Raw genomic sequence first — 26089 nt, forward strand, 5'->3', positions numbered from 1 at the left:
GAAAGTTTGACGAAAATCTTTGTTACACGTCGTACAGTGGAGAAGGCGTCAGATCCACACACTGTGTGTCTACTAATGAGCTACCTTGTATTATAAATATATAAAGTTTAAAAAAGTGCTTATTAAAAGAAACTATAGTGAGGCGATAACTTCAAGCAGTGTCACCGTTGTGTGTGTTCTTGACCAGCATTAATACGAAATTACCACTTAATGTCCTCCAACACTGACAAGGATTGTTCAAAAAAATATATATAACAGAGGCCCTGGTCTCCCATTAACATTCAACTTGTACAAAAAGATATTTTTTTTGGGGAGAAAGCATAGTTAATACAAAAGGAGACTGATCAAACTAGGGAGAGTATTGGCCACTGTAACACACTGCTACAACCAAGCAGTTTCTCAGACTGAGCTGGAACACAAAACAATAGGTCAAAATTAAAACAACTCTAATAATAATTGCACATAGCTTTTCAGAGTCGAGATGTTTGGCGAGAGGACATCACAACAGGAGAATTTGCAGGAGAAGGGGGAGTGTGGAACACTATGGTTTAAATACATACAAATCTGAGAAAAAAAAAAGCACATTCATGAGGCACAGCTACGAAGCGATGGCACTCTGTGTCCTTAAAAATGCCGCTCTCGTTCCACTTCACCGTCTGCGGTTGAGATTATCCCCTCATCTCTGGGTCTCTCTGTACCGGCGGAGAGCTTTAGCTTTGTGCCTCTCCGAGCACTTAGGCGATCATGTACTGAGTGATGGCTCTCAGAGCGTATAGCAGCTCAGCCTGAAGCCGGGCCTCCATGATTAGTAAATTAACGTGTATCTGAGGGAAAGAAAATGAAAAGTGATTCACACAGAGCATTAAAAGAGGGTTGACTGACGGAAAGTTACTAGTGAAGGTCTTCTTACCCGTTCTGAAGTTTTAAGTGGAGCCAAACTCAGCGGACACACTGGAGTTTTAGTGGCATCTGGAAAACAGGCCACAGCCTTGATGTACAGCTTTAAATCCTGCGCCAGCAACTGATTCACTTCTCCGTAATCATAGTCATCATACCTGTAACCACAAAGAAACGTTTATTTATCTACTAAACACAAATGAAAGTAGGGCTTTTGTAGGAGTCAAAAGTGATGTTTTTGTGTCAGCCTTTACCGTATTCCTAACACACAATGGATGTAATTCCAGATCGCCCTCTTCAGGTCAGGGCTGTGCATCGAGGGAAGGGTAGTCACACTTCTGAATCGGTCGTCCAAGAGGTGCCCGATATCCGAATACAACCTGTTGACTAAGGAGAAGCCGTGGTCCTCCCATGAATAGTCCTGCAGAGCAAATGCACCACATTTTACAGTCAGCAATTTTTTGTATTCATTCTGGATCATCAAATATTCAAGTACAGCAGTGGTTCCCAACACTTCCCATGTCTAATGTTTGTGACCAGTTCAAACAAAGACATTTGTTTCATGTGAATGTTTTTTAGAGACTGGAAGAGGTCAAATGTTTACCAAAAAAAGAATAAATTACATCATTTTGTGTAGCAGAAATGTTTATTTTCTGCTTTTCTATCCTCCAAATCATTTTGTGACCCCTCCGGTTTATCGTCCAAGCCCTAGGGAAGTACTATACAGTATGGCATCAATATAATGGCCCTAAACTACAAATACATTTTCTTTTGAGGAACTCATTTGGGTTTGTGAGACAAACTAATGTGTTAAAATGTCCAAACAAGTATTGATACAGCTGCTCGGTCACCAAATGCACACCTTTAATTGGTCACTGACAACCTGGAAGTCCACTCAACCTGCTTCTGACTGTGATACAGTTCAGAGGTGGGCCATTCAAATACCAAACCTGAGAAGTGTTTGTGTTTTTAGATAAAATGGTTATTAAATTTAAATCATAGCGTACCATATTGTATAGCACTGCTTTGGTTACAGACATCAATAGCATTGATTTAAAACGGGATTAAACACACACACTTGATGTTTGAGGTGTCCTGTTACACAGCTTTAACAAACAAGTAGTGCTTACTGACACTTTGACAAATGTAAAGTCCTCACTTGAACTCTAAATACTTGAAAGTGGTCCTCCTCCCTACGAGCAAACTCCTGATAGCATAAGTCAGGGTCTGTGATAAAACGCGTTGGGTCTGTGAAGAACATCATCTCCTCCTCTTCTTCCATATCTAAAAAAAAAAAAAAGAGACGTAGGAGAGACAGACAGACTGCGTCGATAAGTTTGCCTGATGAGTGGCGATTGCTCAAGTTTCACACCATGCAACCTAAATGTAACGCTCAAGATAACAAATCAGAAGTGAGTGGGAACATCTGAGCAGTGTTATCTTGATTGTGCGTTTCTGTGTTCATCTGCAGATGTAGGTTACCAGTTTGCTGGAGTGTTTGTGTCTGCAGCAGACGCTCTTCTCTCTTCTCACGCTCCTCCTGGGACTTCTGGATCCTCTCCTTTAGACACACCATGTCACAACTAGAGTCCAGAGACTGTTGACACAAACACCAGAAAATCTTACTGTTGAAGTTAAATTAACCTTTCTTCCAGTATCTTCTTAAAGTATCTTCCAAGGAACAGACACAACCTACGGCTACCGGAAATAATCTGATCATACATGTATTATCAGAAAATACATCTTCCACTTTCATCTCATATGTACACAAAGAGCTTTTTAATTCAAAGTGACGTTATGCAAGTTAGCATTGAATGCAGAGAAACAGATGCTTGGACTAACAAAACCATCTGTTTCACATTATGAATTATGGCTGATTTTATTCTTAAGAAATCGTAAGATATCATGTATACTGTCTCTACATAACAAGTGAAAACGATCCAAAATGCTAAAATCTTTGGGTTTTTAAACTGTTGGTTGGACAATTTAAAGATTTTCTTTTTATAGACTAAAAGAATAATCGATTTATTATAAAAGAACAAAAATTAACAAATTAACCAATAATGAAATGAATTGTTAGTTGCAGGCCTAATGTATCTATTTTGTAACTTCCCAATAAAAGATTATTATATTCATTAATAATTCATTTAAAAAAAAGCAAATGCACTTTGAAGGTTTCTTAGCATTACAAATGTTTAAAAGACATGAGGAATATTTTTTTGTAAAAGACTGTACAATTCTCTGTGACTTTAAGAAAATACAAGTCTGATTTGTTACCCGTCTTCGTGTTATGTGTTCGGACGGAGTGGCGAGCAACTGAGGCACGTTGGTGTTGCCATTTGCAGCATCAAAGGGGCAAAAGGATGGCGGGGTACCGTTAGGAGATTTGGAGAGAGGGACAAAGTCCGAGTCTGTGTCGCATCCAAACACAAAGCTGCAGAGGGAGTGGCAGTGGGCCAGGATCACGACAGCCTGCACCAGTTCAGCCAGCGACCAGCACTGCTCGCCCGACTTCAGCAGCGTCTGGAGGGAACAGAGACAAGAGCTCAGGGTCAGACAGCATTTTCATTTCTTTATACCTGTTAATCTGCAGTGAGTGCTCTAAATATATAAATGATTCTGCATTTCTGTAAGGGGTTATGGGTTATCGTTTAATACCGTCTTGTTACCGTTTATGTACATTTTGTTTTGTTTGAGTTTTGCTTTGCTGTACCTGGATGTGTGAGCAGGCAGTGAGCCAGGGTTGGTGGGCCAGAACTTTGTTGATGTGGTCAAGGAGACGAAGGCGAGGGGGCGCTGCCTCCAAACCCTGTAACCACAGAGGGTCCCCGCCCACCCTCAGAAACTGGGCTGAGTGCAGGTACACAAGATAGTTGCAGTGATGTCGCGCCGCAGCCTGAAAGCCATGGGAAAAGGAGTTTAGCACACAGATTCAGGAAAATGACCCACTCAAACATTAGAGCTTGTTATTCTTTAATTTTTAATACTACTAGTATGATCTCTGATAAAGAACAGCTTCACAAATAATTGTGTTTGTTTAGCTACATGTAAAGTAGGAGGGTGAGATCCTTAGTTTAGCTGGGTTTTTTTTTTTTTTTTTTTTTTAAACTCAATCAACACACTTTAAAAGACAAACAAAAATGAAATAAAACACAAAGATACACAAACACACAATCATATACAAATCAATCCGATTCCATCACAGTACAAAAAAAAAAAAAAAGTTTGAGAAGGAGCAGGCAGAAGCATAATGCCTATAAAGTCCTGCCCCTACTTTACAATATCATATTATTACAGGGGGAAAAAAACAAATAGCTGTGCATATACAGCATACAAAAATTCTAAGACATACAATAACTTACAATAATACAACAACACACAACTATATACTGTGTGTACATTCCCATTAATATATTCAGGTCACCTTTCTGTAATGGTCATGTATTGTTTTCTTGAATCTATTTTTGAACTGTATAATATTATGGCTCTGTTTGATTTCATTTTTTAAGGGTTTAGGTATGTACAGTATAAACGAGAACAGCTTAGTCACTGACCATGATGGCGATGTAATGGCGGTACGGCAGCGGCAGGGGGCCGTCCATGTGCAGGATGTAGTGCTGTGTGCGCAGGAAGCTCTCCAAGTACTGAGGGTGAGAGGCCATCTGCTGGGACACGGCATCCACGCTCCCCCTGCTGACCAGAGCCTTCATGAACAGCAGCGACACTCGCTCCTTCTCTCCGTTCACCATCACCTACACAAACCAGACAGAGAGGAGGGAGAAGGTTGGTGTCTGATGGGAAAAAACAAAAACATTGTGCTGCTTGTTGCTGCAGTACAAGCTGAGGTTGTTTTATTATTGTGTTCATCTGTATGAGGCTGAGGCAGAAGTCACTGGAGCTGAAAAGTCAATTTGATTTGTCCAGTGACAGAAAATTAACGGACATACATTTTAATTATCTTCATTGTATCATTCATGTCATTCTTCAAGCAAAAATCCTCAAAATATGCTGGTTCCAGCTGCTAGAATATGATAATTTGTTGCTTGTTCTCTTTATTTTATCACTGTACATTTAATATATTTGGGTTATGGACTGTTGTTTGGACATAATCAGTTTAAAGGCATCACCACAAGGGCTGTGGGATTTTTCTGACATAACAGACTAGTTGCAGCCATCGGCATTGCTCATAGGGACAGTGATACATGTCTTCACTGATTTTGTAGTTCTTGTATAATGATTACAGACATGTACTCTGTTTGAAAAGTGTCCTTTAAAATACTACATACATATGGATGCTCCTTGAATAAGATGATATAAAAAAAACAAAATTATTAGAACTCATTTTGTAGCCAAAGCAGGGTGGCTCAAGATAAGACTGGAATTCAGCATCCACACCATGTGAAGACGGGCTCAGACTGTGGTTTGGATTCAAGTCATGTTCCACAACTTAAATCAGCTGAAGAGAGGCAGTCTCGGAAGAACAGCAGCCCTGATACTGGAGTTAGTGTCAAGAGAGTACATTCCTCACATTATTTTTTTCTGAAAATAAAACTAGCAAACAACGGTGCTTAGCTGGGGGTCTCGACAGGCACACGCATGTTGGCTGCAGCAGGGTCTGATGCCTCGTACAGTTCCGTCACATTATTAAAGGTAAATTCACGGTGCCTCATCTACAGGTATCCACTTCTGTGAATTAAAACATAGGTGCGACTGGGCCGAGGAGCCTGAGGCCAAGAGAAACAGACCCATATGGAGAGGGAAGCTTGCCTGCCCTCATAGACACAGCCATTTATTACCTCCCTCGCCATCATACAATGGCCTCTAGGAAAAGATGTTTGGGAGCTAGGCCTCGGGCGAGGACTCAGTTCCAGTTGCATATGAAACCCGAGTGCAGTGCTGATCAAAGCCAAATGCTTCACTGCAGTTTGAACTGTACGAATGTTGGCAAGGACTTCTTTTAACAGTACAAACTGCTGTCTAGGATTATTTCTTTCATAGACACCTCAATTTATGTCACGGATAGTCGGAGAAAATGTCGACAAGCGGGCCCTGTTACTTCATGTTACAGCTCTTTGGCATTCAATACCATGTTAATCTGGCTGGTAGCTCCATGTGCTATTTCACTTCTCCCTGTAGCGGACAAGGGTTTTCTTGTGATCCTGCAGGAGGCTCTACCTCTTGACCTATATACACTGAGAACATACTACACATTAAACAAATCTCATTATGATGTTTATGTTTTACTTATCTCATAGTTTATATAAATCAATAGATAAAAAGATCCAACAGGAACAGGATAAAAAAAAAAAACGGAGCGAACGAGGTGAGCTGGCACTAAATTAAACCTGAACGTGACCCACTCTCGTCTGTCAACTGACATGGGATGGGAAATAGGCCAGAGGGTCCGTAGAGAACACAGGTGCCTGCCAATCAAAGACCTCTTGACCAGAGCACATTCATACAAGTATCTCTCTGCAAACACAAGAGCTTCTGATTAGTATGCTGAGCTGCAGAATCTACATTACTGCTCCATCAAGCACCAACTGGCTTGGTTACTGAAAGGAAAGGGCATTTCAGAGGTCAACGCCATGTAAAAAACATGCTTTGAGTTTGACCACTTAGCTTGTTCTTTCCAGTCTGTCACTATAGAATAAGCTACGATTGCAACATTAACTGATGAACGATCCATGTGAAACATTTCAAGACACTGCTCTCTGTTCAGTTTGTAATACAAACACCACAACAGAGATTCCCTGAATCAGATGTGTAAGAAATGATGGCCACTGTAAGTGTATTTACTACAGCCTGGCTCTTATTGTATTTTTGAAACAGGTATCAATATTTGAGAGTTTAAATTTAAAACATTGACAGAAGAATGGTGATAAAAATGCTTTTCAGAAAAAATTACTTGTGCACTTACGTATGTGATGGCAGACTGCCATTATGTGCCAATAAAATCAGCTAGCTGATGTATGGCTTTAGTATTAACATGCTTTAACTGCCACAGCAGACAATATGAATCCAAAACAAACCGTACTTCAGTTTTCAGATTTAAGATGTGTACAATAAGTTCCAAACAAACACTGGTGGCTGCTTATGAAAAATCTGACTACCAAGATCCCACCGAGGCTATGACAAAACCTTATCAAAGTGTGACATCATGAGTGACCAGGTGACGCAATGAATCTGGGCACAACATAGGTGTTAAGACTTCTACTTGCTACTACTTTGTTGTTCAGAATGTAAAAAGGAAAACACAATTTCTGGTTGAGGATAAATTCAGCTGGCAGTTAGAGCTGAAAATGACAGACTTGGGTATGATACCGACAACCCTGCACCAACACAAGACACTGTGTGTGACTAATGCCTACACTGGGCTTCACTGGTCTGCACAGCCAGATACACACACTGCAATCTCACCAGAATACATGTACAACCAGTAGAAATGCCAAGACAAGCAAGAGAACACAAATCTCTACACACCAGTGGCCATTTAACTGACTGGTTCTCTCATTCATTTAGTCATCTAGCCACTGTCAAATCTGCAGCTGTGACAAGAACAGTAAAATAAGTAACACTTACTCTTGTACAGGCCTAGGAGACTGGATTTGTCCTCACTGGCATCACGCAATCAAAGAGGAAATTGCTGTTTTGTGAAATTTCATAAACATGTCTGGACAAACGCCACAGAAAAAGTCACCCCGAAACAGGAACTACAGTTGTTGTGAGCAGTGGCACAGCAGGAAATAACACATCCTACAGTTTTAACTGAGTCTGCTGCTGACACCTTAACATGAAAGCAGAATTAAAACTCAGCTAAACCTGCAATACAATATACAGTAAATTTCCAGATTTTGAAACTACTAAAACAAAAAGGTAAAGTCTATCTTAAGACATATTTCCCCTGTTTGCCAGACTGAACAAAAGCAATTCATATTTCAGTGATTCCCCACATAAGTGATCCATCCCACATCATTAAAATAAACATTTTCTAATCAATACACACTAGAGGAAGAAGGTTTAGGCACATTTGTCAAAGCTCTGTCCAGACACCTATCCATACTGCTTCATCTTTAGTGCCTAAAAATAAGCCACAACTGCTGTACAGAGCAGAAATTTCGATAAGGCGATAGACTCGTTATTGTCCACCCACATGCAAAAAAAAAAAAACACCAGCATGAAGAAAAAAAAAATAAAGCTGTAAACAAGCGCGTGTGGGTGGATATATAAAGCACAAAGAGATAATTTGGGTGACTGTGTATTGCATTACAAAGCATATCTTGGTTGATGCAAACAGCCTGATAGAGCACAAGCACACTTTGAGCACACAAAGCTATTCATTCTGCTTACAGTATGCCAAGCTGGTACTGATTTTGAAACAAAGCCATTTTTTTTCTAATATAAAAAAACAAAAACAAGCTAGGGGGTGACAAAAATCAAGACAGCAATGTTGATATTAGAGCACTATGTTCAAATCACAAGGTGATCAAACTTGTGGCCTGGCTGCAAAAGATAAAACTAAAAAAACTCAAGAGGGCCGGTTGTGAGCAAAAATCCAGAGGTGCAGATCACTGACATAAAAGAAAAAAAGAACTTTACTTCCCAACACAGGAGAGGTCATTTGTTATTGATCAGAAAGCAGCAAGAGGAAGGAATGAAATGGAAAAACAGGGGTGACGTCACTGAGGGGAGTAAAGGTAAATGGAGACAAAGACAGGCTTTGATGGCAGGCTGACAAAAAAACAGCAGCACTGTACGGGCAGGAATATGAAGGGCTAAGATGACACACAAAGAAGTGGAACAATTATGCCAGCAGTCTTGCAAGGGTAAATCTGTCAGCTTGAGATGAGACGTGCATATGTGCATGTAGTGTCTGGTGTTGGTGGGCTGCAGGAGGGGGGCTGCTGCAGATACAGGAGAAGGACATTCAATCTGCATTCCGATTGAGTCTGAAGTGGGTCTATCCTTATCATGCGCCGGCATCCTGCCAGCATTAACCCCCTCTCCAAATCACCGCAAACACAAGCAGCAGGGACGAATTTGGCTCTGCAACCTGAACTCAGAGTAGCACAAAACAAACCAGCTGCAGCCCAAAGATGTTTGAAGAGGGGAGGGAAAGGAGCTGCTGGGTAGGACAGCACCTACAACACAACCAAGACAAACAAAACACTGTGCTGCAGGATGAAAAAAAGAAAGAAAGCCAAAATCGCATGCAGTCGATGAGTGATTGGACCCGTCAGAAAACACGGCAGGCAGGTAGAGCAAGGGGAAGATGCAGACACTAAAGATGACAGGGTAATTCATTACTAGTTTCACTCACAAACAAACCAGGGGAATGTAGGTTATCATATCAAGCAGGTGCTCAAATGTAGTGGTACTTAAATGCCTGCCAAATAATTGTTTATTGTAACAGTAAGTAAGTGCTTTAAGTTGTTGTAAAATCACAGGGTTATTTTGCTTTGCAAAAACATAGGTCTCAATAGAAATACTGAAATTACGTAGTCAAATGGCATGTATAGAAAACTGCAATGGCAGAAAACTGCAAAATGACAATGAATGTGAACAGCAAAACAGTGAGAAGGGGTAGTGAAAGTAACACAAATTGGACTTGAACCCAGAGAAGAGGTTTTTGAATCCCTTGCTGCTCACATTCCTCCCTGTTTTGCTCCATTTCTGGACTCTAATCTGCAGCAAACATGTCTTTTTTGGACTGCACTTGAGACAGCGCCCCCCTTCTGTTGCAAAGTGGAAAAACAGCGACACAGGAGAAAAACAACTTTGATTGGCAGTCCAGTTCAGCCAGCAAAAAAACAGGACAATAAAAGTCGCCAACATTTAGAGTGACCTGGAGCAAGAAAGACTGAACAATCCTCATTGGTCCTCATTGATTAAAAGCATTTACACTGTTGTGTCCTTTCGAACCTTCCTTATATTTTATTCATGAGTAATACATGGCACTGCATTACTTCACAGCCACCTATAACTGACACTTTTCTCCCAAATCCTCAGATGATGTCATCGTCACCTACAGATTTCTCTTCATACATACTGCAACGCTCCCAATTTCGTTAGTGCATTTAAACGTTAGTATTTCACTAAACCGGTGTGAATGTTAAATATAACCAAACGTAAAAAATAAAGTACTTAAATCATCGCTGGTGAACCAACAAAGAAAGAGTCTTCGTTACGTTGTTCGTAAGGCTTAAAATCACAGTGACTGCACAAACCGATGTGACAGCCAACGGCTAATTTAGTTTGTATTAAATGTACATTTACTAACGGTAACGTTAGCTTTTAAACCGTTAACGAAATGTTGCAACCTTTAACGTGACAGTCTAACGGCTGGAGATGGAAACTACAACATGTTTCTTAATGGTGATAAAAGGTGGCAGTTTAAACTCATTTTATTGCCTTTTTCAGCTTATGATATAACTCTAGAATGATTGCTCGATAAACCGGTAGCTGAGTTAACGTTAGCTAGCTAGATCAGAAGTTTGGTACTGCTATTTTCACTCGCTAGCTAGCTAGCTAGCTAGCTAGCGAGTGAAAATAGCAGCTAACTAACTTACAGCCGACATAACGTTAACGTTACAGCTAATTGTTACTGGTTGACACTAAGTTATAAGTTTAGAGATTTTAAAAACTGTAAACGGTACTTTTTATATTGTCGCTGTTGGCTAGTAAAACAGATAATTTAAAGCCAAACAAGCCAGCGAACCTGAATGAAAGGTGTTAAGAGACGAGTTTTGTTTCTTTGATATAAAATAAACCCTTCAGCAAATGAATGAACGTTACTCAGGCTACCCAGTTAGCGGCTGGCTTTAATTGTCTTAAAACTATTTTCAACAGCTTTGTCTATTGTCAGCTTTAACCTACCTGTTTGTGGACTCGCTGGCACTGGGTTCTTAGGGGGTACTCCATTTTATTCGTACAGATGATCATTTTCCAAAAACAGAGTGCTACTGCATGGATGCGGCTCTGTCTTTTCTTGGTGCTTTCCAAGCTAACTTAGCTAACAAAGGCAAGAAAATCCTGCCGCTATATGCAGCCAGTCGGTCGGTCTGTAGCTGAAGACTGGGCTGTCTGAGAGAGAGAGGAGAGAAAACCTTCCCGGAGCCGAGCTGACAACTCCAGTAACAGTGTGCCCAATCAAAACACAGGAGGCGGAGCTTGCTCACAGGGTGATATCCAAATGCTAATGAACATCTGCAAACAACAGCGCAGAGAGGCAAAAACAGGCAAGGCACACGCACAGGGTACTCGGACTACCAACTTTATACCAATTCATGGGACGGGGCATTTGTTAGGAGGCAGCATTTTGTTTTTGTGTACGCCCTGTTTTATGCTAGCTGCGCTGTTTTAGCTAGCTACTAATATACTGTACAAAATGTACTTAGTTTCAGACAACTTTCTGGAATCTGGATGCACAGGGGCCTGTCTCATAAAGCAGTTATCTTTATTTTTAATTATCTACATGTCATTAGTCAAACCAAGAAGCCCCTGAAATCTGCAACATAGACTAAATAAATCTGTGTAATCCTGCTTGGTGGGACCAGGCCCAGGTTTGTAGGTTCATAGAGCTGATGGTATGTAACTAGGGGCCTGTTTCACAAAAGCAGAATATATAAATCCAGGATAACTGATAAAGCGAGACTTGACCTAGTCTAATCTGTGCATCCTGGTTTGGTGCGTTTCACGAAGGCCAAGCCAGGCTGAGGAGGAGCGACTAGGTTGAGCCAGGCTGAAGTAATTCAGATAGATGCGCGTCCACGGCTTTCCTCAAAAGACCGCGAGGTCGCTCACAGATTTACTGATGCTAAAATGGAGAATACGCATTGTACATACTTATACAGAGTGAGCAGCAGCTTCTTGTGGAAGTATGATGACGTGAAACACTTTATTTGTATAAAAATAAAAGAAACAGCCGCTGTAATGAAACAGCGAGAAAGCGTAGCAGACGATCACGGACCGACCGCGTAAGTAGCCTAAATATATACCTTAACTGACCACTGCTCTGAATTGAAACCGTCATAATCATTCCATTCAAGGATTAGGCTAATCAGTTGCACTAATTAACAGTTTTACTCTTTGCCTTAAAAGTAAGCAGAAGATAATGTTACTCAGGAAATTTACCATGAAGATCAATTTTCTACAACGCTAGAATATGATGCGTAAATATCTCTCTCACTCTGTTCCTCCCTCTCTCTCATGGGCTGAAATATACATTTCCTAAGTCATATTAACTTCAACTGCTCGCTTTTAATGCGAAGTGTACAACTGTTCGTGTTTGCAAATGACAAGTGACTCATTGAATGGTTTCAGTTAAGAGCAGTAGTTCATAAATGTATATCTTTAGACTATCATTAAGTCTGTCCGCTAGCCTATTATGTGCCACGCTTTTTCTCGCGTTTCTTTTATTTTTTATAGAGGACGAGTTTCCTTCTCTACATATTATATGCCTTGCTCCCTTGTATATATGGACATAGACATGAATGGAACAGAGTATATTCATCAGTTATTCCCCCCCCCCAGCAAAATATAAAGTCAAAAACCATTGAAGTGTCCTCTCCCTGTTGTTACATGAATGTACAGTAGCCTACATCACTAGATAGTTACTGGTCCAGTAAACTAAGACTATAATTTGGGAGGATTGTACAATTAGGATATGTTCTTTAAATTGTACAGTCCTCCCAAATTATAGTCCCAGTTTACTGGACAACACAAATTGTGTGCTAAGAATGCCAAATACAATGTACATGGAAGCTGAACAAACATGATCCTTATTGTGAAAGAATAAAAAAAAAATAAATGAATCAACTAAAATAATTCAAGGTGCATTGGTCAACTCTAGAAATGTATGTATTGCCCTTAGTAACAGACTTCATTTAAAACATTTACAATTTTAATCAGCCTTTTCTACTTATCACTGTCATAATATATTCATCAAACTTCTAACAATATGAACAGCAGTCTTCATACAGCAATATAACAGTAACAATGACTGTCACATGAATAATTATTAAAAAAAATAATGGTCACAACTTTAAATAGGCTAATAACAGTACTTAAATGAACAGCAATATGCACCTGTTGTATTTTAATCCATGCTGATAACAATAGGGTAAAACCACTGCTGGGTGATCAGAAAAGGCTCCAGGATTAAATAAATCCTGGCTGTTAGCCTGGTCGGGAGCAGGCTAGCTGCACAGAATAAATCTCCATGGTGATTTATGTGCCTCCGCTTTCGTGAAACCGAGTCGAGGCTAAATTCATCCAGGATAACGAGGAAATCCCGGCTTAATCCCTTATCTTGGTTTTGTGAAACAGGCCCCAGGTTAAATGTACATGGACATCCTTGTCCACATACTTTTGTGTATGCTTTTTCTGGGACTGTTTTTTAGGGTGGGTGAGGCTCCCTACTTACAATTAAGGGAAATCTTAAAGGGGCACTCGATTGCAAAATTGATACAGCAGAGCAAAAACACTGGATCCTGAAAATCTTTTAAATTCCATGTCCCCAGCTTTAACACATTATACATTTGTAGTATTCAAGCAGAAACTGAGATTTTCCCCCCAGAGACCTGATAAAGCTCCTTCAGTGACACAAATATTAAACTGCTTTCACGGGCTGAAGTGGGAAGTGAATTGACTTTCAGATGAGTTCTTATTTAATCCTACACCACACAACAATATCTACAGTATGTCTATATCAATATCAAGTCAACAGTTTGGGGAAGGCCTTTTCCCGGTTCAATATGACCATGACTCTTTACACAAAGCCATAAATAAATGCTTTTCCCAGTTTGTTGGGGAACTGGCTTGCACATAAGTTCTGACCTCAACCCTATGCAACACCTGTGTACCATTAAACACCCAGTAAGGAAACCGTGTCAAACCGAATTATACTATTGAAGCTAAATCAGTAGTAGTATGGATTGATATGAGTCGTACTAGGTGCTTTAATTGGAATAAAACCTACAACCATAGATATATCTGTTATATGACTTTGATTAAATGAGTCTTAAATCTCTGAAATGTATGCATCCAAGTCCTGTAAGGCTCAAAGACAGTGTGTATCATTAATGTTTGTATCCTGATGTAAACACACAACAAACATTTATTACATGAGAGGTCCACAACAGACCACTGTGTTCAGGCTTGTTTGATTGACCCTTTGCTTTGAGTTGACCCAATTGTTACTTTTTGTATGGACTTATTCAGTCCTCTCATCAGAAATGAATGGGACTTTTGTTCTTTATCAGACATCTTGAAATTGAATTGGTTCAAATGAGGTTGTTTTTCTGTCTGAGAATCACAACTTTCATATCAATTTGTTTCTGTGTTTTTGTACACATGCTTTCTTACCAACACCTTGCTTAAGAGTCAGGTCATGTGTTAAGCGTCACTTTCATTATTCCTGCCAATATGTCATGTAATTGCTACTTCAATTGTTAATAGTTCTCCAATCTTAAGAAATTAGCTTTATTTAATAGGACTTTTTTTTCCCTTTTGAGGTTTTGATTTGCTCTACGGAAACTTCCGTTTTGGGTGAAAACAAATCTGGTTAAATTTGGTCAGTCTGACACTGATTAAGTAAGGAATAATGTCCAACAAGGTGTTCATTGTCAGGAATGAATGTATGATGGTGAGGCCAGAACGCAGAGGATGGTTGCCTCGCGGAGTCCATTCCTAATTATGGACAACTCGAAGGGCATTATCCCGCTTATACCATGGTCACTTGCAAAGAAAAAGAAATACCATACATTTATATTTTCAAATTAAAATCTAATGTTTTTTACATGCTAAACTCAATTTCCCTGGTAACACCTGGGGGTTTAACTAATACCTGGAACAATCCTTACCATCCCAAAATGTTCTACAATGGAAATGTTCACTGCTCCAGTAAATAGGACAGACCTTATACGACTTGGTAACGGGGGGTATTTCTAGTCCACTCAGCTCATAGAACCCTTTGGCTCAGCTATGAGCTAGACAGTTACAAGCATTATGCTAGCAAGATTAAAAGTCAATAACAATGCGTACAGTTGACAATCAGTAAATATAATTTGACAGTACGTTTAAAGCCTCTGAACACCCACACAGGTGTTTTCAGTTATTCTGGCTGATTAGGTAGATTTCAGGTTGAAGGTGGGCCAGAGCTTTGATCAGACCTTTTTCACGGCAGACATGTTAACATGTCATAGTAGGAAAAGCACAGGTGTATTCAAAACCATTAATGATGGCTGCATTCCACTTAGGAGAGACCCTGGTATTTTGCATGCTGACTCACTGAAATAGCTTACTGGGACACTTGATGGAATTGAGCCATCGTTAAGGTTATCAATTTCAGCTGTGCTTTTCCTACTACGACAAGTCAAAATGTCTGCTGTGAAAAAGGTCCATTAGGTCACAAATTCTTTCTACCAATAAGGATGACAAACGTGTCATTTGTCCCACCCTAACAGGTGCAACAACACTAACAGTGGACTCAGAAAGATGTCAATCACTCAGTCTAACCACACCCACACAGTCCTGGAAAAGGTCCAATCAGCCACATTAACTATGAACACCTGTGTGGGTGTTCAGGGCCTTTAACAATGAGACAAGCTAGCTATCCCGCCATGTCATTGTCCCAAAATCAGTATCAAGATTTTCTCAAACAACTGATTGTGTACTTTCAGCTGTAGCCTTAAGAAGCAAGTTAAATAGCGAATGTGAGATGATTGCTTACATGACAGCGGCATAAAACCACAGCAGGGTCTCATACAGGGGATCGGCCTTAGTTTTCAAAGTTAGAGTCAATTCGTTTTTGTGCAAGGATGTCTCTCAGTGTTTTTACTGCCTATTTTTTTAGTTTTTTTGCCCGTTGATCTTATCCTTTTCATTTTCTATTTTATTTAATTCTCCCGGTGCAGTGCATTCATTTAGAAAGGTGAATAGACTGTTTCGCTGGAACTACTTAGTAGGTGTCCTAACACGTTTTAATGGACACCCTGCAGCCAATCGGAATAGAGTATATACTCGGACCATAGTATAATGTATTTGAAAAAAAAATTACCCATGAGTGTTGAGGCCCTGTGCATCAGAGGACTGATATATACACATGTACAATACAATAGTTTAACTACATTGGCTGTGATTTATCAAGCTTTATTGCAACTACCCTAAGACATCAAACAGTAGGCTACAGATTTGAGTAAAATAAAGCTGACAGAGGAGCTCTGGCAGGGAAAACAAGTGACACTGGACTAGACTGTCCATCTCTATTAGATTAACATGCAGTTTGCACAAACATCATGTGAATCATAGTGGAGTGGCAGGCAGAACCAGTCCAAACCAGTTAACTACAGTTTTAATTGATTCAAGAGAAAACACCAAAAAGGTTGTGACTTTTCCTAAAATATCTGCAATAACGGGGTTTCTCAGTCAGGCATTAAAACCAGTCCTAGATTTAAAACCATATTTCAGGGCTGCAACTAAAGCCAACCCACAGTCCAAAACCAAAAGCTATTTAATGTTACTATCACATTACAACAAAAGACAAAAAGGACATTTTCATATTTGAGAAGCTGTAACAAGGGAATGTTTTACCGTTGACTTTTGGTTTCACACAGAACACAACCCCCGTCTCCTGAGTGAAAGTCCTGTGTTTGTTTGGGTTCTTATACTTTGTCACCTCACTTCCTCGTTTGCTCCCGCGATAACTAGTACGGCAACAAAGGTAGCAAATGTAAATATGGGTCATTATGAGCTGCTTGCACATTGACCTATACGGTCGTTTTCTGAGTGCGGGCGGTCTGTTACTTTAATATTAATTTTGCTGGAAGCAAGCAGTTGTTTGACTCTGACAAGGGTTTTGAATAAATTATAATGCCAACACTTCAGAAGCACCATTGTCTAATAATGGAATAATTCAATAAGGTATTTTGAGTGCATTGCATCTATTAAAATCAAGATGTGTTATGTGGTTTGTCCCCTTATACTCTTTTTTCTGCTGTTTGTTAAAAATAACTATTGTAGTCTGGTGTAATCACAGAATCCGAAAGCTGTTATGCCTCATTTATTGCACTCAGTTTCCACAGTAATTCTTCTAGAAACAAACTAGAGGGACTTTCCGGACAAGGAAGTCTGCCACTGTTCTGTTTTTTTACAACAATTTGACCCTTATTTATCAAGCTGCCTTAAATGTCATCTACACCTCAGGGAATTTTGGATATTAATACCTAAAACTAAATGCTGTTAACTTGTTCTACCGCCACATTATTACATTATTATTAATGTGTTTATCAGGTAAACACATCTGGTTGGTAAATTAATAAAAAAAAGTTACTTCAGAAATGTTCTGCCTCTAAAATGGACAAAAATGTTTCCTGCCTTGACTCTAAACACTGTTCAGAGGTTGAACAGCCAAACTAGTCTACATGCTGCCTTTCAGCCATCATTTACAAAACCTCTACTGGTGAAGAAACTTTAATTTGAAGTTTGAAATGATGAATCAGCAGGTTTCCTAAATTACGTCATTTAATTGCACAAACGTGGTGACTTCACACCAGTTAAACAATGAAAAAAAATTATGTCTCTTCAAAATAAAAACAAAAGATCCCAAACCGGGCTGTTCATGTACATACAGTGAGTACCTCTTCCCTGCAGGTCAGAGGATTTATGACAGCCTCTCATACATGATACTCATGATTATTGGAGCAGATGGTGCCCCTGCTTTCCGGCAGAGATACAGATCGAGGTAGAAAAAGGGAGTCATGGCATATAAAGAGGGATTCTTCTTAAAGTGCTCATAATATGCTCATTTTCAGGTTCATAACTGTATTTAGAGGTTGTACCAGAATAGGTTTATGTGGTTTAATTTTTTGAGCAGTTTGTGAACAGTGTTTTCTCTGGAAAATGTTAAGTCCCTTTGGGTAGACTTTAGGTTTTTTCCCTTTGTAAACCTATAACATGCACAAAAAGATATATAACACAATAAAGGAAAGGGGTAAAGCCAAAAAGCATAATATGAGCACTTATATTATACTTATATTAAATATTAACAACGTGACCTGATATATCAAAAACCTTCTCTTAAAAAGGCTTAGAATACATTTTTTTAAAAAGCCACCGAATGTCTGCATGTGTTCTTGCTAGTTTGGACTGGGACCAGTTGGGAGTGTACATGCTGGGAGGACAAATGATAATCAACCCGCAAGGTCATAGTTTTAATAATGAACGTGCCCTTGTTGCAAGAATTGGTACAACTTTCCTCTCCGTGATACAGCAAATTTCTTTAATCTCTTTGTGCAGAAAATTGGCTTTTGTCTGCCTTATAAGTAAAAATTAGAAGTTATAAGAACTAATATTCAAAGAGCCGTGTACAGTGTAGGTTAGATTATTCAGATTTGATTTCATAATAGACACCTTCAGTGAAACTTACAGTATATAATTTACACTTTATCTAATTTTGTTTTTCTTCCAGCATGTGCTCTGGTACGGCCCTTGCCCTACTAATAAAGAACAGTTTGTAGCACTGAGATTACACAGACATAACAAAAAATAGAGCAATGCTAAATGACAAACAGACTTACAGGCAGTTTGGTCTAAGTCGAGACGCCTGTCCTCTTGAGGAGAGCTGTCCCTGACGAGACTTCTCCAGACACACACACACACACACAAACAGAGTAGACAGTAATTAAATCATACATGTCACATACAATTCAAGAAATACACAATTAAACAATAAACGCAACAAAACAAATACACTGCTAAGAAGTATACTGTCTATACGGTCTACTAATGATGAACATTAGTCAACATCATCATTTCCTGATAAGATAGACTAGTTAAGTGCCATTCTTAGTGATAGCTGGTACTTTCTCTTCATGTGACAAATACTAAAAGTGGTGCATTTTTATGAACTGGATTAGTAGTTAGCATTAAGCATAAGCTTTTCTTTACTCTCTCTAGATTTACAAATCAGCAAATAAAATCGACTTGACAGTTGAGGTCCACACTTCAGCGCAGACTAAATTCATTCATTGTATAAAAATTAAAGAAGTGTCACAATCACTTACCTCGCACTCTGATCAGGATGAACGCAGCTCTCTTTGCTGCACTGAACTGATGCCTCTCTGAAATGCTGTTCAGAGAGTTGAAGGAGAGAGAGAGAGAGAGAGAGAGAGAGAGAGCACAGCTCCGCCAAGGCATGCCCCTATCTCACAATGTTAATTTCCCAGACGAGAAATATTTTTTTTCCTATTATTACAACACCACTTAAATGCAGCACAAAAGGGCTTATTTTGCAATGTTAACAAAAGTGAAAAATAATTTTGTGTATCCGCCGTGTGATTCGAAACTGCTCCAAAATGTAATGGGTCCTTCGTTGGCCCATGCTACACCCATTCATGTTTCATGAAAATTGGGTCAGTAGTTTTTCTGTAATCCTGCTGACAGACAGACAGACAGACAAACAAACAAACTGACAAATCGAACATAACATAACCTCCTTGGCAAAGGTAATAATAATTCACAGCACACATTCAGATTTGTAATTAGATTATTATTGCATACAGAAATAGAAAAAACTAAAATGGTTAACAGTTGAGTGCTGTATGATCACTATCAAATGTAAGAAGTAGTATCATAATCTACTACTACATGATATTTTTACAAATCATCAAACGTCAGTGTGACAGAAAACAAGCAGTCCTGTAAAATTAAAAGTTTCACTGAACACCGAGGGCTTTGTCGAGGAAATTCGCAAAATTCTTAGGCTGTCCGGGCAAAAAGGGCTGAAGAACAGAGAGATCCATCGTCCTCAGTGTTTGTGTCAGTGTGCTGAAAGATTTAAAAAAAGCTTGTCAATTTTGTTTTCGCTAAAAAACCTCACGTGTATAAACTATACATGTCAGAAACACATACCTGCATGTGCAGTACAACAAGTGCGAGTCCATGTGCAGCTGTCTGGCCATCTCCAGTTGGTGGTTGTTCATCAGCTTGTCATTGACGACGACCAGCAGAGATTTGCCAGCACCAAGCGCCTCCAAACAACTTCCTGCGCCTAAGGAGAAAAACAAGATCAAGATCTTTATTCATGAGTAGAACTGAAGTCAGTCTGTGTTTTTAGTAGTACTGGTTTCTCATAATTTTACTGTTTATAAAAAACTTTGATTTCATACAGATATTTGAAACAAGCTTTAAAACTGATAATTCATTACAGTGACTTATTGTCAGATGCGTCAATGAAGGTGGAAAGCTCTGCCATTCACGATAACCAATTGAACACAACAAGGTGTCCTGATATATAGTATGTAGCTATGGACAAGGTGGAGGTGAACAACACCATAACATGACACAGCTAAATAATGACATGTTAGTATCATCATTTCATTTGTTTGTATGCAGTTTAGCTCATAATAAGGTTCATTTCAACAGTTGAAAAAGTTTTTGCTATATGTTGTTGGAAGATTAAACCCAGATGACGGATTACCAGACACAAGCAAGCTAAAACACTATTGCATGCTTTTGAAAATAGTCAGCAATATTGTGAGGTGTATAATTTGTCGTAAACTGGGTCAAATTGCAAAAGCATTCATATGATCTTTTAAAGCGCCCATATTATGCTCATTTTCAGGTTCATAATTGTATTTTAAGGTTGTACCAGAATAGGTTTACATGGTTTAATTTTCAAAAAACACCATATTTTTGTTGTACTGCACCGCTCTCTCTCACTGCTGCAGAGCCTCTTTTCACCTGGTCTCCGTTTTAGCTACAGAGTGAGACCTCTTTTCTTCTTCTGTACTATCTTTGATTGCACTCGCACATGCAGTAGCTCAGATGTAGATCATGTCAGCTAGCTAGCTCCATAGACAGTAAAAGAAAGGCTGTTTCTCCAACTTTGGTCAGTTACAAGGCAGGATTAGCTGGGAGACTTCTAAATGAGGGCACACATGTAAGTAGTTCTTTTGTAGATTATGGTGAACTTGTGTCTGTTGTAGCAGTGCTTTGCTATTGAGAACGAGGTAGCATGCTAGCGTTAGCGTTAGCATGCTAATGCTACGAGCTAACGGTTGCGGTTAGCCAGCTCGTTTCGGCTTGTGACGTCACAAACCGTGCCGATTTTGAACAACTCACCCGGAGACTGAAGGCAGGACACATTCAGAAACCGTATCTCACTCAAAACAGCATGGATGGATGTTTTTCAAAGTTGGTATGCGTGTGGAAGCACCAGAGACACAAAAGAACACCCCAAATCCCAGAAAAAGTGTTTTTTTTTCATAATATGGGCACTTTAAGGCCCTGACACACCAACCCGATAATTGGCCGTCGGACAGTCTGGCGAGGTCAGTCACTCGAGTCTGTGTTCCGGGCCGTCGTCCGTTGGAGAAGCCGTCGGCCTTCATTTTGGCCGACCTGACTTGCTTGGTTGGAGGGCGGGCAGTCGGACTCAATGACCAATGTGATTGGTGGAGCGCTAACCGGGAAATGACGAGCGGGATGAGCGTGACTAAGCCTCTCAAAATCTGACAAAAATCTTTTAAACTGACCTTTGTCGATCTGAAACGAAGACAGATTAAGCAACTGCATGGCATATTTCGCGCTTAAAATGTTTTCAGAAACATGTTTCGGTGAACTATCTTCGTAACATATGAGATTGTATTCCGAACGAAGCCGCCATTATGCCTGGTTGAAAAATCCGGGAGCAGCCAGACCCACGTTCGTCCAATCAGCTGCCGGTTTTAATTTTTTGGGCGACAATACAGATTAGCACCGCCTGCCGTATTACGTCTCGCGCATGCCCAGAACGTACGCTCAAGTCGGCGTCGCTTCGGTGTGTTCTGAGGCACTTTTTGGACCTCTGGGAGCCGACTGATCAGTCCAACTGCCTTTTCTGCCAACGGTCGGCCGTCGGGTTGGTGTGTCAGGGGCTTAAGTCTCCTCCTCCTCCTCAGGTTAGATCTGACCTCATTAACAAACAAATGTGGTCCTCCGAGCCTTTTCTGCTTCTGTCTTGTTAAAAGGTGCCCTGCCACACGTATTTCATTACTTTGTGGTAATGTCTGAAGTTCTACCATGGACTCTGTAACATGTTTTGTGGAAAAAAATGCCTTGGTTACCTTGTTTCAAGCCATTCTAGCGTGGTATAGAAAGCCTGCAGGAAGACTCCGCTCGATTTGTGCCAGTTCTCATTAATATTCAATGAGCTAAGCTGCTTGACTCTGATTGGCTAACAGCTAGCCAATGAGAGCCTGGCTATCGGCATCCTTTACCCAGCGCAACTGGGCGAGCTCATGAATAGTAATGAGTTCAGGCAACACCACGTCAGACTGACCAGCTTTTGTAATTGTCCTGATTTCTCCACTTATTTCTTTTCAGTGGCTAGAGCTGACAGAGGATGTAGCAGTTCATTTTCACATTCACAACATAACACAAACACATATGGATCTATCATATTTCAAAAAATACAAGTAAAAACGGTTTTGTGTGGCAGGGCACCTTTAATAAAAAGGTTTCAGCTACGTTTACCAAACAGCTAACTAGCTGACGCAAGTCACGTAACTATGCATTTTCAGTGTAGTTTCCGAAATCTCGTGTGATCATTCCCTATGTAGTTCACTATTTAATAAACACTATATAGGTAATAGTGAGTGAGTGAACGGTTTCGAACACAGCAGAAGTCATGCAGAATAACAATCTTCATCTCTACAACCCCAGTCTAACCAGCACTGTGCACATGGTGGGATAGGAAACACATGAAATGACACCGCAATGGCTCAAATGCAAACAGGCTTCAACTACCCAATTCAATATTTAAAATTTAGTTAAATATCATCCTGTTTTGAGTAGTTTCCTTGATGCCCTCTGGTGCCCTCATGTTGTATCCGACGCTCTGCTGTATTAAACATCAGTTTCCTGTTTAACGTTTGCACACTGCTGACATACCTGTATTTGCTTGTGTTTTGAATTCGACAGAGTCAATGTCTTCTGTGCAGGAAATCTAAAACGGAAACTACCTGTTCTGGCTGATACTTTTAATTATCATGAATGTGTATCATGAATACACAGCCATCATTGAGTCCATCCTCCATCACCATTTGGTACGCTGCTAGTACTGCCAAGGACAAGGGCAGACTGCAGCGTGTCATTCGGTCTGCAGAGAAGGTGATTGGCTGCAATCTGCCGCCGCTCTAGGACCTATACGCCACCAGGACTCTGAAGCATGCTGGAAAGATTGTGGCCAATCCTTCCCACCCCAGACACAAACTCTTTGAGACTCTCCCCTCTGGCAGGAGGCTGAGGTCCATCAGGACCAAAACCTCACGTCACATGAACAGCTTTTTCCCCTGCGCCACTAGCCTTATTAACAAGGCCCGGAAACCACCATGACTCTCCACCCCTGGCTCTTCATGCCACTGTTCTCTCTCTGCTGTAATGCTCTCTGCTGTAATGCTCTTTGCTTTTCTATCTCTATCTTTATTTTTAATTTAATTTAATACATACTGTGTACATATACTTATATTGTTTATACCTATACTTATATTGTTTAATATTCCATCTAGAGAATGTGTGACGTGCACCAACAACACCAAAACAAATTCCTTGTATGTGTTAAAAAAACACACTTGGCAATAAAACCCTTTCTGATTCTGATGTGCATTATGTTTTAAAAAAAAACAAAAAAAAAAAACAGTTTGGAGCAGCACCAGTTAAGTGTGATAGAATAAAAAGAATGTTAAATGAATCTGGCCGCTATTTACGAGGGGAGTGTCCAGGTAGCAGGAGCTCAAGGTTTTTGATATTTGACTCACCTGCATGGCTGATGACCAGGTCAGCCTGCTTGATGTCTTCTGCTATAGAGTCTTTGAATCGATAAGCCTGAAGTCTGACGTGTGGACAGCTGTCAGCAGCTGGAAGAAGAGATCCTCTTCCAACCTGAAGAACCAAACGCTCATATCCACGAGCCTTCAAAGACTGTGGGGAGAAAAAAAAAAAAGAAGTTTCTGTAAGAAGTTCACACTCATGTTTATGATTTTGTGGTTGTTATTAATAACACTATTATTGGTCACACTTCATTCAGGTCTCGCAGATCCAGGACAGAGCCAAACTATCATTAGTTGTGAATAACCTGTGTTTTTACACCTGTGAGTGCTGTGAAAAAGTTATTTTTAATTTAATAGTTTTTCTAAAATGAATGCCCTATATACTGTACTCAAAATCCAGTTAGTAGTATACTATAGTGGTGGAAAGTAACTTACATTTACTCAAATACTGTACTTAAATTAACTAAAGTATATCCATTGTTATTCTACTTTATACTCTACATCTATCTACATTTTAGATATACATATTATACTTTTTGCTTCACTTACTACATTTAAAACTTACTTTACATCAAACTTAGGACAATTTTACAAAATATGATGCATTATTATAGATTAAACTACCCAACAGTATTTGTAGGCTAGTTAAAATTAGCTCCAAATCGTGTTGCTAAAATATTTGCACTTTTAACATTTTAAATGCGGGACTTCTATTGTAATGGGTTCTATCTGGTGTGGTACTGCTACTTTTACTTAAGTAGGCCTAAGTCATTTTAAACACTTCTTCCACCAGTGAGTATTTATACCTTGCAGCTGTAGCAGTAGGTGCCTCTTTTATCTTATAACCAACTTTACTCACCTGTACGGTCTCTGGAGACGTGACGCTTTCAATGAGCTCATCAAAGCTCGTGGTGCCGACAGTAACAAACACTGTCTTCATGGCCGCTCAACTAAAACTGTCCGTTTTCAGGGTTTGCAAAAAAAACAAAACATCATGGATGTATTATATTAACATTTCACAGCCCCCCCGCCGCACCACAGCCATACACTGTATATAGAATACATACAGCTCATCCTCATCCTGCAGCCATAAACCTGACTGCTACTTCCGCTTCACACCGGTGACGTCATGGCCGTGATACAATGCGTGATGCTGTCACCTAGAGGCCTGGAGCTCTAACCGCTTTATACAGACAGCAATGTGTCTGAGGCTACAGAGTGGAAAAGTACCAGTTCAAAGCTCAGTTTAAATGCCTGAGCTTATTTTCTGCACATTTATACATGAAATATAATAGTAGAGTAATACTATTCCCCCCTTCCATCACACCCACACACACATGCACTTACACAGTATGGGACACTACAACCTCCTACTATGGGCCATGCAATATTTGCCAGAACTGTGCATTATGCAGCATATGTATTATTCTTGTATCAGCAAGTTAAATTCCTGTGTGCATTGTACATTTGGCAAATTAAGCGATTCTGAGGACTTCTTTAAAATAAGAGCCAATTACAAATGCCCCTTGATATACACACATTGGTTTTAAGACGTGATATCTTAATTAGTTGTCCAAATCATAGTCAGAAGGAAATTACTCAATGTGATTAAACAAATTAAAGATCAAACTAAAAAAATCAAGAGCCTTATTTAGTAGTTAATACATTTGACTTGATTCTGTTTGATTCCATTGTATTATGGCCTGATAATAAGGCTTTAATAATACATTACTCATGGTCAACAATAGAACTGATCTCAGATAATGGTCAAGCTTTTGTTACAGGAGCATAACAGTATGACACTGTAAACAAAATATATTAGCAGTTTGCCACACACACACACCTGCAAAGCTCCTCCTCTGGTCCCGTTCGCAGTTTACACCACGCTTATTACAAAAAAGGTACAGAATTTCTGTAGCACTACAATAAAGGTGTGACTTCTAAGTAAGACATGTGGCTGAGGCTGAAGTTGGATTACCAACCAGAGAAGGGTCCACTCTGTCATTACTTTGTGGCAATATGATAAATTAAAAAAATGACAGGGATTCTGCAGTCTTAAGGTCATGAGTCAAACTTTATTTAAAGACCATTACTATTTCAGTTGATATTGTGCTCATGTGGTTATGTTTAATCAAATGACCACAAACTAATACAAAGCAAATCCTCAGCCAGATCATATTCCAGTATAGGTAGGAGAGCTGGTAGGTTTCCAGCTCTAGGAGATATATGACTAGTCTGTTGTGTAAACTGTTTTTTACTGTACTTGATAGTTACTTTAAGGGGACAGAGTACAAACACAGTGCACATAAGAAGGACGTTTCTGAAGTTCAGGACAATACTGAACGTCATCCACATTATGAAGCATTTAGGGAGGAGCATTCACC

General features: G+C 39.7%; 2 protein-coding genes across 3 annotated transcripts; both read right to left on the reverse strand.

Moving 5' to 3' along the window:
- Positions 1-668: 668 nt before the first annotated feature.
- sesn4 (sestrin 4) lies at positions 669-10997 on the reverse strand. Of its 2 annotated transcripts, none has more exons than XM_078260434.1 (9): positions 10774-10997; positions 4452-4649; positions 3611-3793; positions 3175-3420; positions 2380-2494; positions 2057-2181; positions 1152-1318; positions 911-1055; positions 669-824 (listed from the first exon to the last, which is right to left on the reverse strand). In XM_078260434.1, the coding sequence occupies exons 1-9, from the start codon at positions 10837-10839 to the stop codon at positions 735-737; spliced, it is 1335 nt and encodes a 444-aa protein (XP_078116560.1). In that variant the 5' UTR covers positions 10840-10997; the 3' UTR covers positions 669-734. The 2 variants fall into 2 exon arrangements, with proteins under 2 accessions (XP_078116560.1, XP_078116561.1); XM_078260435.1 differs by lacking the exon at positions 10774-10997 and adding an exon at positions 7480-7591.
- An 8426-nt stretch (positions 10998-19423) lies between these two features.
- On the reverse strand, positions 19424-24818 carry LOC144524290 (UDP-N-acetylglucosamine transferase subunit ALG13). Its single transcript, XM_078260438.1, has 4 exons — positions 24565-24818; positions 23694-23856; positions 19807-19945; positions 19424-19722 (listed from the first exon to the last, which is right to left on the reverse strand). The coding sequence occupies exons 1-4, from the start codon at positions 24643-24645 to the stop codon at positions 19611-19613; spliced, it is 495 nt and encodes a 164-aa protein (XP_078116564.1). The 5' UTR covers positions 24646-24818; the 3' UTR covers positions 19424-19610.
- Positions 24819-26089: the final 1271 nt, after the last annotated feature.

Source organism: Sander vitreus, chromosome 10 (genome assembly GCF_031162955.1).
Source record: "Sander vitreus isolate 19-12246 chromosome 10, sanVit1, whole genome shotgun sequence".
Taxonomy (NCBI): domain Eukaryota; kingdom Metazoa; phylum Chordata; class Actinopteri; order Perciformes; family Percidae; genus Sander; species Sander vitreus.

Coding starts and splice junctions, on each gene's coding strand:
- sesn4 (XM_078260434.1), bottom strand. CDS start 10,839: ATGATCATCTGTACGAATAAAATGGAGTACCCCCTAAGAACCCAGTGC. Junction 2,182..2,379: donor ACAAACACTCCAGCAAACTG/GTAACCTACATC, acceptor TTTTTTTTTTAG/ATATGGAAGAAGAGGAGGAG. Junction 1,056..1,151: donor CATTGTGTGTTAGGAATACG/GTAAAGGCTGAC, acceptor TTGTGGTTACAG/GTATGATGACTATGATTACG.
- LOC144524290 (XM_078260438.1), bottom strand. CDS start 24,645: ATGAAGACAGTGTTTGTTACTGTCGGCACCACGAGCTTTGATGAGCTC. Junction 23,857..24,564: donor CGTCTCCAGAGACCGTACAG/GTGAGTAAAGTT, acceptor TTCTCCCCACAG/TCTTTGAAGGCTCGTGGATA. Junction 19,723..19,806: donor TTGTTGTACTGCACATGCAG/GTATGTGTTTCT, acceptor TAAATCTTTCAG/CACACTGACACAAACACTGA.